This window comes from Hippoglossus stenolepis, chromosome 4 (genome assembly GCF_022539355.2).
Source record: "Hippoglossus stenolepis isolate QCI-W04-F060 chromosome 4, HSTE1.2, whole genome shotgun sequence".
Taxonomy (NCBI): Eukaryota; Metazoa; Chordata; class Actinopteri; order Pleuronectiformes; family Pleuronectidae; genus Hippoglossus; species Hippoglossus stenolepis.
The window spans coordinates 23,191,738-23,204,920 of NC_061486.1; the positions used below are offsets into that span (position 1 = coordinate 23,191,738).

General features: G+C 41.6%; 1 protein-coding gene across 1 annotated transcript; it reads right to left on the reverse strand.

Moving 5' to 3' along the window:
* Nucleotides 1-14: 14 nt before the first annotated feature.
* On the reverse strand, nt 15-7,575 carry dhx40 (DEAH (Asp-Glu-Ala-His) box polypeptide 40). The gene is made up of 17 exons (XM_035155394.1): nt 7,258-7,575; nt 6,272-6,417; nt 6,060-6,179; nt 5,737-5,973; nt 5,078-5,144; nt 4,376-4,507; nt 4,176-4,275; nt 3,971-4,057; nt 3,267-3,449; nt 3,087-3,167; nt 2,836-2,993; nt 1,590-1,704; nt 1,348-1,456; nt 976-1,070; nt 794-863; nt 437-665; nt 15-223 (listed from the first exon to the last, which is right to left on the reverse strand). The coding sequence occupies exons 1-17, from the start codon at nt 7,430-7,432 to the stop codon at nt 102-104; spliced, it is 2,226 nt and encodes a 741-aa protein (XP_035011285.1). The 5' UTR covers nt 7,433-7,575; the 3' UTR covers nt 15-101.
* Between the last annotated feature and the right edge of the window lie 5,608 nt (nt 7,576-13,183).

Below are 13,183 nucleotides of genomic sequence, written 5' to 3' on the forward strand. Positions count from 1 at the left end.
AGGCAATGTTATAAATGTAAAAAAAAAACTTTATTATTCATTTGTTATTTGCAAAAGTATTCATTTGAATGAATCATGTCCTCAAGAGGAGGTGTTTTCTGTCAGAGAGTTTTATTTTGTAGTCTCTGTTGTTTTCGCTGCAGGTAGCGAGCACGGGCATCACTGACAGAAGCTTCGTTGTTTCGCTTCTCGTGCTTAATCAGGACATCCTCAGTAGAACCCTCTGAAAGAAGCACAGAGGTAATTTATTAACTTCTCATGAATGTCTTGGTATAGATTATCAATTCATTCATCAAGCTAAACACTTCAGATCTTCATGTCCTTTTTGGCCTTTTAATCCACCCTGTGCTTTAGGTGGGTAATCTCTGGCACCATTTTGGATTAACCATAAAACTGTAGCACAATTTCACAAATAATATCTAGATATTCATAAAACCTTGTTGTCTTTTGGCTGCTTCCTTGGTCTCCCATTTTATCATCTCTTCGTCAGTCACTTCTTCTCTTGCCACATTGCTCAGCTCATAGACGTCCACCTCATGGAGTTTAGGTAACAAGTCCTTCACCCACTCATACCGAACTGGGCACACTGTCCTGATGTACACCCGTGAAGTCACCAGCATGTCGTGGAAGATGACCCAGTTCAGCTCCCCCTCCTTGTCAGACAGCTGCGAGGAATCACGATGGCGAGAGAAATAAAAAAATAAGATTTTTTGATTTTGGTTCCAAACACAATGTATCTTCAAACTGTGTTTGGTGAATACAATTATTTTAAATGTCTTAAAAAAACATTTACCGATGATGACGGATGAATGTGAACCATGGATCCATGTCCATCCATAGTGCAAAACACATTTCCCATAGACCTATAGAATGTGGGATGGAAAGGAATTAACTAAAAATTATTTTCAACCAGAAAATAATCCCAAAACACCAAAGGAGTTAAATGTGGGTCAATGAAATGAGCCCTGGTGATACCTTCTGGCAACGTTGGTAAAATATCCTGTGCACAGGCATCGTCTGAAGAGTTCATTCTTGTTGCCATCAAATGTTTCTACGGGGAAATCTCTCTTCTGGGAGACAATAAAAATAATAATGACAATTATACTAATTAGCTCTGCAGTGTGTGGGCAAACGGCAAATTAATAAAAGACAGTATATTTGAGTTGAATATCTGACAACACAGATCTGCTCAGAGGTTTAATTCATGTAGAACAATGATGTGGGGAGCAACTATCAGTTGTGATGGCTTAACACGAACTGTGCATTGCGGCTGTAATGTTTACATCAACAGAGAATGGATACACGTCATGCTGCAGTCAGTGATGTGAAAACAACACACTGCTGTACCTTCTGGAGGCGGAGGAGGATCTCTCGCAGCTGAGTCTCCACACTAAAGGCCGACTTCAGCGCCCTCCAGTGGATCCAGTTCTCTTTACACCATTCAGAAGGCCTGTCACTGCAGAATACAAGAGAAAGGCCCGCACTTATGACAGCTGTGATAATACAAGTGAGACACAGTCATTCATTTATACAAGCAACAAGAAATAGTACAGGTTCATCTTGCAGCAGTAATGTATTCTGTACTGTACCTGGATTTGCACGACTGAAACACACTCAGTAGTGTGGCAAAGTCGTTCATGCTGCCGCTTTGGTTAGCCAGCCCTCTGTGCTTCTTATCTGCCTCTTTCTGCTTCTCAGGGTGTCCTGAAGAGAGCATGAGATCAGTTACACCGAAATTCACTGACAGACCCTTTTTTTTTTACATGGGCTAACCTGCTAAACTAGAAATACCGCAGTGGGGTTGTGTGCTCTCACCAACCAGTGCAGTTTCAGTCCACATATATATTTTTCCAGATTCATATAAGGCCACCGTGACCTTTGACGACTCCTGGGATGGACATACGGAAGGACAACCCGAAAATATGATGCCGTCGCCAGCACAGATGCATAAAAAGGCAAATGACTCCTTCCCATAGCTTGTAGAGGAGTGTCATGAAGGGGTTATTGATATGTTATCACAGTCCAGGGCCAGAACCATTTCCATAGTGGGGATTAGATAGAGTCGTGGTCAGGGTGTGTATGACCCTAGCCAGGTAAGGACGTACCCCCACATTGGTCATGTTGTAATGTAGCATGGTGGTTCCAGCAATAAAACCAGTTCAATAGAAGTTTCTGTTTCTGCATCTGATAATTGATATCCGAGGATATCACAAGGAGTTTGCCTTTCTATTATTTGTCACGTCACGCAACGGAAACTGAGAAGCTCTCTCTCTCTCTCTTTGCTGTCTTGTCTGAGTTGCATCATGCATCATATGAAGATGAAAAAATGCTATAACACACTCCCAATATGTAAAAAACATAAACTAAACAAACATTCATGGCTATTTATGTGCCGACACCTGCACAATCAAAGGCATGTCATAACGTTGTGCTGGGAAAGGTGCAGCGTCAGCATCTAGACTGTCAAAATCAAGAAGAAGAAATGAGTGAGTTCACCTAGGTGTCATGTATCCATCACTGCAGATCGGCGACAGAGACGATAAAAACTTGGGTCTACTGTAGAGTCATTTGACCCAGGAGCATATGCCAATTGTATCCATTCTTATTGCGGACAAAAGCCAGATGTTGGTGGGTTTTTTGACCCGTGGAAAAAGGGGCTTCATCTTCACACGCCATTTCCTGTCACAGGGACTGACGGACTAGTTGCAGTACCTGTGCTATTAGACATTTCCCTTAATAAACCCAGTATATAGATAAGACAAGTGTGTTCTTCGCCCCTTGTAGTCTTTAATTAGAAGCAAATTCCACTATAAACCCAAAAGCTAAACTACTGACCTGGCCTGATGAGGATGTTCTCCACAGACAGCATGGCGGCCACAGGGAGTAGCAGATCCTGGCAACCGAGCGAGGCGGCTTTGAGCACGGCCCTGGTGAGGCCTGGTTGCAGCGGGAACTCCACCATCAGCTCCCCCAGCTGGGTCACTCTACCCCTCCTGCAGTCCAAGCACCAGACCCACAGAGCTCAGGAAACTTCAACAAGAAGAACTACTTCACCAAACACTTGGTCCACAGGTAAAACCACTCACCTGTCAATAGCATCGAATTGATAGAGCTGTTTTAGTGCTTCTAGAGTAAACCTCTCCTCTGGACAGTCCAGATAAGGAAACCTTAAAAAAATCAACTTATTATTTAAGACAGTAAAGTCTTAATAAATAAATTATTAGGAATTGGGAAACCAAACAGACACAGAATGGGGACCAGTGTACCTGATGACATCATGGACGCCCAGGCACTTGAGTGTGAGTACGACTGCTGTCAGACTTGTCCTCTGGATTTCTGGAACCGTGTATTCAGGCATGATCTTTTCCCAAAATTCCTTGGAATAGATCCGGAAGCATTTTCCCGCTGAGGTTCTTCCAGCTCGGCCTGCTCTCTGCTGAGCCTCGCTCCTAATCACAGACGAAAATCCTTTTTCCTTAATGCCATTACTGTTGGCAGGAAAATGTTTTAAGGAGACATATTATGCTTTTTCAGTTTTTTCTCCCCTTTAGTGTTTTATATGTGATTTTTTTGTTCATGCAATGGACTGCAAAGTTAAAAACCACAAAGTCCGCAGTAAAGGGAGCTCCTCATCACCACAGAAAACACTGTTCATGAAGCTCCTGAAATGGCTCGTCAGTAATCCGGTCAATATTTCCACACCATCTTGATGTCCCACGTTTGCATAATGCAAGCCAAGTCATGTTCGAATGAGGAAAGTGATGTGTTTTCTGAACATTAGAGCAAGTTTATTCAACCATTATTTAACCAGGAAAAGTCCTGTTGACTTTAAAAATCTCCGTGTCCATGTAAGCTTTTTTAAAGTAATAACCCAAATTAAAATTATGAACCTGAATATGAGCAGAATATGTCTCCTTTAAAACAAAACTATATGCAGGTCTGAAATAATTGTACATTCGGCGTGACTCACTTTGAAATAGGCACCACCTCCAAGATATCCATGCCCACCCGTGAGTTGTGGTTGAGTTGCTTCACAAACCCGCTGTCTATGATGTACCTATAGAAGAAAGTGATGTTGGCTTTTCAGTGGCTTAACAAACATTTCAGTGATGTTGATTTAATGTTGCAATTTCATGGTTACATATGATAAAGCATTGACCACAGGCCTCACTCACTTTATACCATTGATAGTGAGAGATGTTGCTGCAATGTTAGTGGCCACTACACACTTTCTTATTCCCGGAGGCGGGGGCTGAAAGATCTGCCTCTGTTGCTCTATGACAAGAACACACACACAAAAAAGCAGACACTAACTTCAATTTGTAAAAATCTATCTCGCAGTCAGGTGTAACAACCGTAGCAGTTGTGTGTTTACCAGTGGGCATGGATCCATAAAGCGGCAATATGAGAATACCGTCCACCGTCTGGTCCTGTACATCATAGCGATAGTCTATAGACTCTGCTTTTTCAAATAGCAAGTCACAGGCACGTTCAATCTCTGACTGACCTGTCAAACATAAAGAGAAATCATGTGGCTGATTTTGTCAGCATTAAGGGTTGAGTCCGTATTTATCAATTGTCGCATGTTTATAAATGTATAAATACGACCTCACGTTGTATCAATCACGTTTACAGACAGACTCCAAAACTTTAATCTGACATTCAATTTTCGGATCAGGTTTCGATATGCTGTGTTTTTTGCATCCGTCACTTTTCAGAAAGTAGTTTGAGCACTCAGAGCTACCATATTTGTCCAGAATGTCATTTGAGAAGCTAACACATCTCACAAATTAGTTTTCTTATTTTTAATATGCGGTATCAGTGCTGGTAACATATCAAATTGGACCACTGACATCCTGAAGTAGACTTTAAACCGACCAAAATAATTTCACAGCTCCTCGTTTAGAAGACGAAATTGTCCTTGTTCCTGGCGGCTTATCAGGTTTGGATGGACCCAATCATCTTTCTTGTGCAAAGTTTCTGTGCATGATGATTTTTATTGGATGACACGAATGAAAAAATACGGACAGACCTTTAAGGTTTAGTGTGATCTCAGGGCCTGATAATGGGAACTCACCGGTTAAGAACACAAGAATGTCCCCACACATCTCACTGGTGTGCACATCCAGGGCCACTTTCACCACCTGGGGAGCAAAGGCAGTCAGATGCAACCAACATCAACATTCAACAATCAATGTGAAAGTTAAAGTAATAGCCTTTCCCTGTAAGAATCTTAAAATAAAAAAGACTTAAATATAGTATATAATAGGGATGAAACAGTGTGCAACTTAAAGACTTACACACTGAGCTGAAGTGAAATGAGCAGCCCTCAGCATTATCACAATGTTCTAAAATAACTTACGAGCTCCACCAAGACTTTTGCAAAACTAAATTATCCTTTTATTTACTTATTTAAGGTTGTGATTAGTTAAAACTGCATTACTGGAATTTTTTATTGTAAAAAAATCTAACAAAAAAAACAACTTACATACTAAAGCCTTCTTCCTTTAGTGTTAGTGTTACACATTTGGTGTTGGCTATATTACTATTTTTACTATAAATAATTATATTATTTCATTATTATACCTCATTTAATTACTTTAGCTTGTGAATCAGTACTTCTTGAAAATGTTCAGGACATTTTAATAACACCACAATTATACTGATAATCGTGATAATTGTGGTCACTATAATGTTCACACTATTTCATCACTACTCCAAACATAAACTCAGTACCTCTTTTACATAACCAGTGCTTTCTACATCTTTTGGTCCCACGGCAGAACCAAATGTGCAGACCACAGGAAACGTCCTCCCAGGAATAACAAAGACGGGACAATCGCCGAGAAAGGCTGAAAGCTTGTCCGTTTCCAATGTAGCGGACATCACCACCACCTTCAGCGGAAAGGATCGACCCTTTGTGGCTTCAACGGGGTCGGAGAAGACTTTCTTCAATAAGCCCAGGAGGATATCCTGCAGCAAATACAAACAAATACAAACACATGCTCAGTGCAGGAATCCCATGCGTTGATGTACATTCAGTGAATATGTTGACTCACTGTGTTGAGGCTGCGTTCATGGACCTCATCCAAGATCACAACACTGTACTGAGACAGTCCAGGGTCTGCCAGAATCTCTCTGAGCAAACATCCGTCCGTCAGGTACTTCACAACCGTGTCCTGGCTCAAACACAGACCCACCTCCAAGTTATCAGACATTCACAATAAAGATGCTGGATTTTCTGCAGGGTCGTCCCATCTCTGCCTCTCACCTGTGATGTGCAATCATCAAAGCGCACTTGGTAGCCGACTTCTCTTCCCAGATTGCATTGCATCTCCTGGGCTACCCTCTGGGCCACTGTGATGGCAGCCACCCGGCGGGGCTGGGTGATGCCGATTTTGCCATTTTTACAAAAACCTATACGGAAGAGAAGAGAGAACATGAAATGGTTGATTTCTTTAGGTCAAATTGTATTTAGATTTTGTCTTTCAACGTAATAACTAATACTAATGTGTTTAGCAGTGGTGGTAACTCATATACAATACCAAATTATCAGGGATGGGGCTGCAGAATTGGTTCTTTACGGATCAAATCATCAACATTTTTGGGTCGCACCATCAGTTTTAAATGAAATTGGGCGTTCTGATTTGTTTTCTGCAGGTACTCTGACTTCCTCTCTCTGTCGGTCCTGGGATACATTGGCAACCTGTGCAGGGTGTAACCCACCTCTTTCCCAATGTCACCTGGGATTGGCCTCAGCTCCCCCCACGACCCTCAAAGGAAGTGGTATAGATAATGGATGGATGGACAGACTTATGGAAGGTACATGTCTCTGATCTTAGTTAAGGGAGATATTGGCTCATGAAGTGATAACTTTTTAGGTGATTTTAACTGGTCATAACTCCTTTGATACAGGTCACAGAGAAATGGTTCTCATGTCGGTTTAAAGCTCCGTTCCAGCTCCATGTTTATCTAAACAGTTTGTAATGTCAGTATACAAAAAGAATCCTCATGGACCATCTCCAATGTACACATTCCCATACCGCCATGATACAATTGTGATGCACCACTAGGACGTCCCAGAAGTCCCCAAGACGTCATTAGCCTACGTCTACCATCCTTGTTATCTGACACACGTGATATTTGGTTGCATGTGTTTGTCATGAGACCAAATCAACATGACAAGTTCAGATCTGTGATGGTGCGGCCCAGATGTGTGATGATGTTGACACGGACTGACCATAAGTGACATCTCACCAGCTTGATGCAGGAACTGTGGAAGCTGTGTGGTTTTCCCGCTGCCGGTCTCCCCGGTTACAACCAGAAAAGAGCTGGTTTTTACAGCCTCGATCAGTTTGGTTTTGTGCCGATAGATCGGCAGGTTTGTTGACTCGGTGTCGTCCTTCCGGTCCCGTCTGGTTGATGTGGACATAACTGAAAGCGTTTACTGTGTGAGGAGATAAACAGTGAGCCCCACAGACACTATTACACTTCAAACTACACCTATTTCTTTCGCATTTATCATTTCAGAGGACACTAGTTCCGCAACTTCCGCAAACTAACCCGTTCTGCGTTCCTATTGGTCTAAAAATGAGCACGTGACCCAAATTCCTCTACCAAAATAAAAGTCTGGCAGATTTATTAAAATCAAGTAAAACAAATCATACGAATTGAAAATTAAAAGTAATTAATACATTAGTTAATGCAAATGACATAAGAGTAGTGATGTGTCCTTCCGTGTCGAGGCTTCGAAGCGTGTGTCGAGTAATCCAGGAAGATTTTTGTGAAGCCGGCCGTACCACGTGAAATGGTTCGCGGGTTTGGTGTGCGAATCGAAATATAAGGGGCAGCGAAACGCAATTGGCATCACAAACACATCACATTCATTAATTTATTCAATTCAAAGCTTCACACACCAAAGCCATGGTGTCATTATAATCACTCTGCCTGTTTTACATTTATTGTCCACTTGATGGCACAGTAGAGCAAATGAAGCGCCATGAAGCTTCGGCCCATGAGTGAACCAATTGGATGGAAATTTCAGGCAAATGAATTGGCATTTGGAGGGCTTTAACATGCTCAAATTCTTACCAAAATGAAAATTTACGTATTCTGGAGTAATTTTAAATGGGCGTGGCAAAATGGCTCAACAGCGCCCCCCCGCGCCCCCTGGAACGTGTTCACATTGACCGATCTTCACAAAAATCGATACACAGGTGTATCATGACCAGACAAACAAAAAAGTCTGGAGGGGCACTTTGAAAAAAGCAACAGGAAGCCCGCCATTTTGCATTTAGTAGCCATTTTGGCCATTTTTCAAATTTTTACTTTGACGAACTTGTCCCAGGGCTTTCATCAGATCAACTTCAAATTGAGATGAGTGTCATCTAAACAAGATGGAGATAAAAAGTACCTCAAAGATCGATTTTTTCGTCACACGGTGTGACCGTGGCACGTGGCGTGGCGTCAAGGTTTGATTACACGCCATCAAAACACGAGGTTCTGTATCTCGGACATACATGGACCAGGATTCAACAACAAATTAAAGCCCTCAAATTCTCACCAATGTGCTCGGGCCAATTATTATTATTATTATTATTGTAATAATAATATTTTTTTTATTAATTATTATTTTATTTGTATTTATTATTATTATAATAATAATTATTATTATTATAAAATTGTTTCAGGCAAATGAATTGGCTTTTTGAGGTCTTTAATTATTTATTTATATATTTATTTTTAGTATTATTATTGGTAAATAGGGGCACAGAGACACCATATCAATTAATTCTTTATTTGAATATAATAAGATAAAACAAGATAACAAAAGATAACATCAGGTTAGACTTTATTAATACGGTAGGGGATTCTTGTCCCAGCTATGTACCAATATTACAGTATCACAATATATAATTATTATTATTTTTTTAATTTTTTTTCAGGCAAATGAATTGGCTTTTTGAGGGCTTTAATTTTGTATGAAACTCATTTGGTTTAGTTGGTAACAGAGTGTTTCTAATTAAAATCACAAGCTGTCTTTTCCCTCTTTGCTTTGGTTCCTCCTTAAGATATGTGAACTTTCTGTTCTTCGAGTAACTCATACCGATATGAGGTAAAGAATTGCAGGACACGTCGGGGGCATCGTGAGGTCCTGTGCATGTACAGCTGCCTGGGGAATGTTAATTCATTCTTTAACTTTGTGAGATGGAAAGGTTTTTTTAAGGGGGGCCTTGGTGGGGGTATGCGCTCTAAATGACATGTACTAGTTTTATTTCACTTTCGTTTATCAGGCTGCATCATTTCCTGTCGATGGCTGGTGTGCATTTTTGTGGGTGTGTAGAGATTGAGCTGCATATTGTTGACAAAAGAAACTAAAGGTCACTCCTCAGACATTAAGATAGTATCGCACCATGGGGAACTTTATGAAAAACGCAACAGGAAGCCCGCCATTTTGCATTTAGTGGCCATTTTGTCAATTTTTCACATTTTTACTTTGACGAACTTGTCCCAGGGCTTTCATCAGATCAACTTCAAATTGAGATGAGTGTCATCTGTGATATATGATGTTGTGATATGTGATGTGATATATGATGATGATGGCTTTACTGGTGCCATATGCTTGGCCCTATAGTATTTCAAAGGATTTGTATTTCCCTTTTGGGGCTTTTTCAGGGCCTAGCCATGCTCAAATTCTCACCAAAGCATGTGCTCGGGCCCATTATTATTATTATTATAATAATAATATATATATTTTTTATTATTATTATTATTATTATTATTATTATTTGTTTTTTTTATTTTATTTTTCAGGCAAATTAATTGGCTTTTTGAGGGCTTTAACATGCTCCAATCATTACCAAAGTTTGCAGAAAATTAGAAAGTGGTGAAAATTTACGTATTCTGGAGTCATTTTAAATGGGCGTGGCAAAATGGCTTAACAGCGCCCCCTGGAACGCAGCCCCTGAGTTCACATTGACCGATCTTCACAAAAATCGATACACAGGTGTATCATGACCAGACAAACAAAAAAGTCTCAAGGGGCATTATTATAATATTTATATTCATTAATATTATATACTCTATATATAAGTAATATTGTTCAATTGAAATTCAGATCATTCAAAAACAACAGTCCTTTGATCCTTAGATGTCACATTTAGAACTCTTTATTGGCTTTGATATCAAAGCCTGTCTGTCTATTTGACTCTGCCTTTAATGCTGTTAAAGTTGAAGAAAGTTTCTTATTGCACTCTGACCTTGTGTGAGGTAAGTCATGTCTCCCTCTCTTGAACTCTGTATTTATCCAGCATGCTAACCTCTACAATTCAGGCTCATAATTCAAGTTTGAAATGATGCTACTGTAAAATATGAAGCTGCTGCTGTTACCTGCTGCTGTTAAAGGGGACATAGCATGCCCATTTTACCACAAGTTGATATGGTTCCTTGGGGTCTTAATGAAATGTCTGTAACATACTTTGGTCAAAATACCACAAGGATCATATAAAACAGCACCCTTTTTACCCTGTATAAAACAGCCCTCCACAGAGTGACCTGTTTTGAGTGCCTGTTCCTTTAAATGCTAATGAGCCAGCTCCCCTCCCCTCCCCCCATGATTTTAAACGATATAAATTACATATTTTATATGATATAAATTATCAAATATGCATCCCATACTTTGTATTCCCTTGTTGTCCTGGAGTTTTAATTTTCCCAATCACATAATTAAATGTCCCCTCTGCCCATCCACTACAAGCACACAAGCAGACAGACAGAGAGAAAGAGAGGGGGTGGGGGCTATGAAGACCATCATTTACCCCGAACCCCGACATTCAACGGGTACAACAACAAGCGGAGAAAGCAGAATCGCGGGCTGACCTTATATATACAGTCTATGGGGCTGACCAGCGGAGAAATGCTCGTCCCGTGTGAACAGCCAGGCGGCTGCGCGCTTGAGAACGCTGCGCTGCCTGCAGCGGCGCTTCCGCGTCCGTGTACCCGGCGTAACTACTGTAACCCGGCGAACAGTAGAGCTGAACACTGCGGAAGTCTTCCACACAGCTGGCAGTGTGGAAGACCGCTGCGAGGCAGCGCAGCGCCGTTCTCAAGCGCGCAGCCGCCTGGCTGTTCACACGGGACGAGCATTTCTCCGCGCTGGTCAGCCCCATAGACTGTATATATAAGGTCAGCCCGTGATTCTGCTTTCTCCGCTTGTTGTTGTACCCGCTGAATGTCGGGGTTCGGGGGTTACAGTAGTGCTGAACACTGCGGAAGTCTTCCACACTGTTGGCTGTGTGGCGCTGACACAAATTCCAGCTCACGCACGGGAGAGCGAGCGGTCGCTCCGAGCAGCTGCTGCAGCCTCCCAGTCCCAACGATCCAGACAAATGCCACATGTGAGTGAATCGCGGGCTGACCAGCGGAGAAATGCTCGTCCCGTGTGAACAGCCCGGCTGCGCGCAGGAACGGCGCTGCGCTGCCTCGCAGCCGCGCGCTGCCTCCGGTGTAAACCCGAAGTAACGAGTGTGGGGGACGGGACGGGGGGGGCAAGACCATGTAGGGAGACTTCCAGTTCCTTGTTACGACACAATACCCAGGAAGCGCAATCGAGTCGCTCAAGCATGACGTTTCTGACTTAGAGGAACTATAACAAAACGCGCGAGTGTTTTTTCCCCAGAGTTTTTGGGTTGGTAGACATGCCAGATACCCACATTAACCTGTAGAAGCACTAACAAAGTGGAATTTGCATGCTATGTCCCCTTTAAATGTTGATAATGTGCTGGTTTCTGTGCTGGTTGTTTATTAAATGTATTTATTCAAATGGGATAAACCCCTTGAGTTGCACCAACTGGTTTTCAAGAGGTTGGTTGCTTTCATGACAAATGTCTTGTGTTTTCTGCTGCTTATATTGATTCCTGTGGTATTCTTGTCATTTAATGTTGCTATTTAAATGAATGAGTAATACGTGATAGCGTGATGCTAACTCTAACTACAGTATTTAAGGCAAAGTCAAAAAGACAACAGCTGTCACTGCCAATCAAATTCAGATTCAAATGGGAGCATCTGGTTGCCATGGTGACTGATGAGGGAAGTTTTGCCTCTCTCTCTCTCTCTCTCTCTCTCTCTCTCTCTCTCTCTCTCTCTCTCGCCACCTACTGATCAGTGTGAAAATGAAGTTGTTGTAACATTGTCCAATTGACACAAAATTGCTCACGCTACATCAGAGCCCCTACTTGAACAGATCTATTAGTCTGTATGTAATAATACTGATGGTGCCACCTACTGGCAACAGGAAATAAGCTTTGTTTTACAACTATCATTCAATTTACATACAATTTTCACAGTGTGATGTGCAATTGATAGCGTGGACCGTAATGAGCAATTAACAGGCAAGGATCGACATCGCGTGCCGGACGCAGGAAGTGAAGCGTTTATCCTTGCCGCAGTGCGCAAAACGCATGCAACGCGGAGACGTGCGCTTGGTCATTGATTGCTCTCTCCACTAACCGCAACAGGCTTCAAAATGCGTGTGCTCGGGCCCGTTAGTGCTACAACGTAGCCCTAGTTATTATAATTATTGACTTGACTTTCACGAGCCAATTGGCTTGAAGCAGGGCTTTTGTTTGTGAAGGAAAATGAATACAAGTTTTGTTACACATACACATCTTAAAACCTACATTAATAAACACTGTTCACTCATAAAATGATCATATCAAGTGTGTATACAAGTGTGCTCTTATTGAGTAAAAAACATAGACACTGCATATAAAGATGGATGACAGGACGGCTCCCCAAAAGTCAAGCCAAAGTGCCTCAAGTGCCACCTGGTGGCTGTCTGCAGTGCAGGTCATAAATCCTGCCTCATCCATTTTAGTCAATGGGACATGGATCAAACTAAAGTTCAAAGTACACGTCAATTTTTTCTTAAGGAAGTTGTCTGTCATTTTAGCTAGTTATTGTTTTGTGGTATGTTTGGTTTTAATTAGCTAATTAATACTAAAAACACAGTGAAACATCGTGATTGACAGCTGAGAGTGACTCACGATTGGTCAAGTGTGTATATCGGCAGAACCTCACTGCGCAGACTCTGGCTCCAAATGTGTTCATATCGAATATTTTGGCCTCATTTTTGGATAGTGGGAGGAAGTGGGGATGTGTCATCCATCTTTATATACATTTTTTG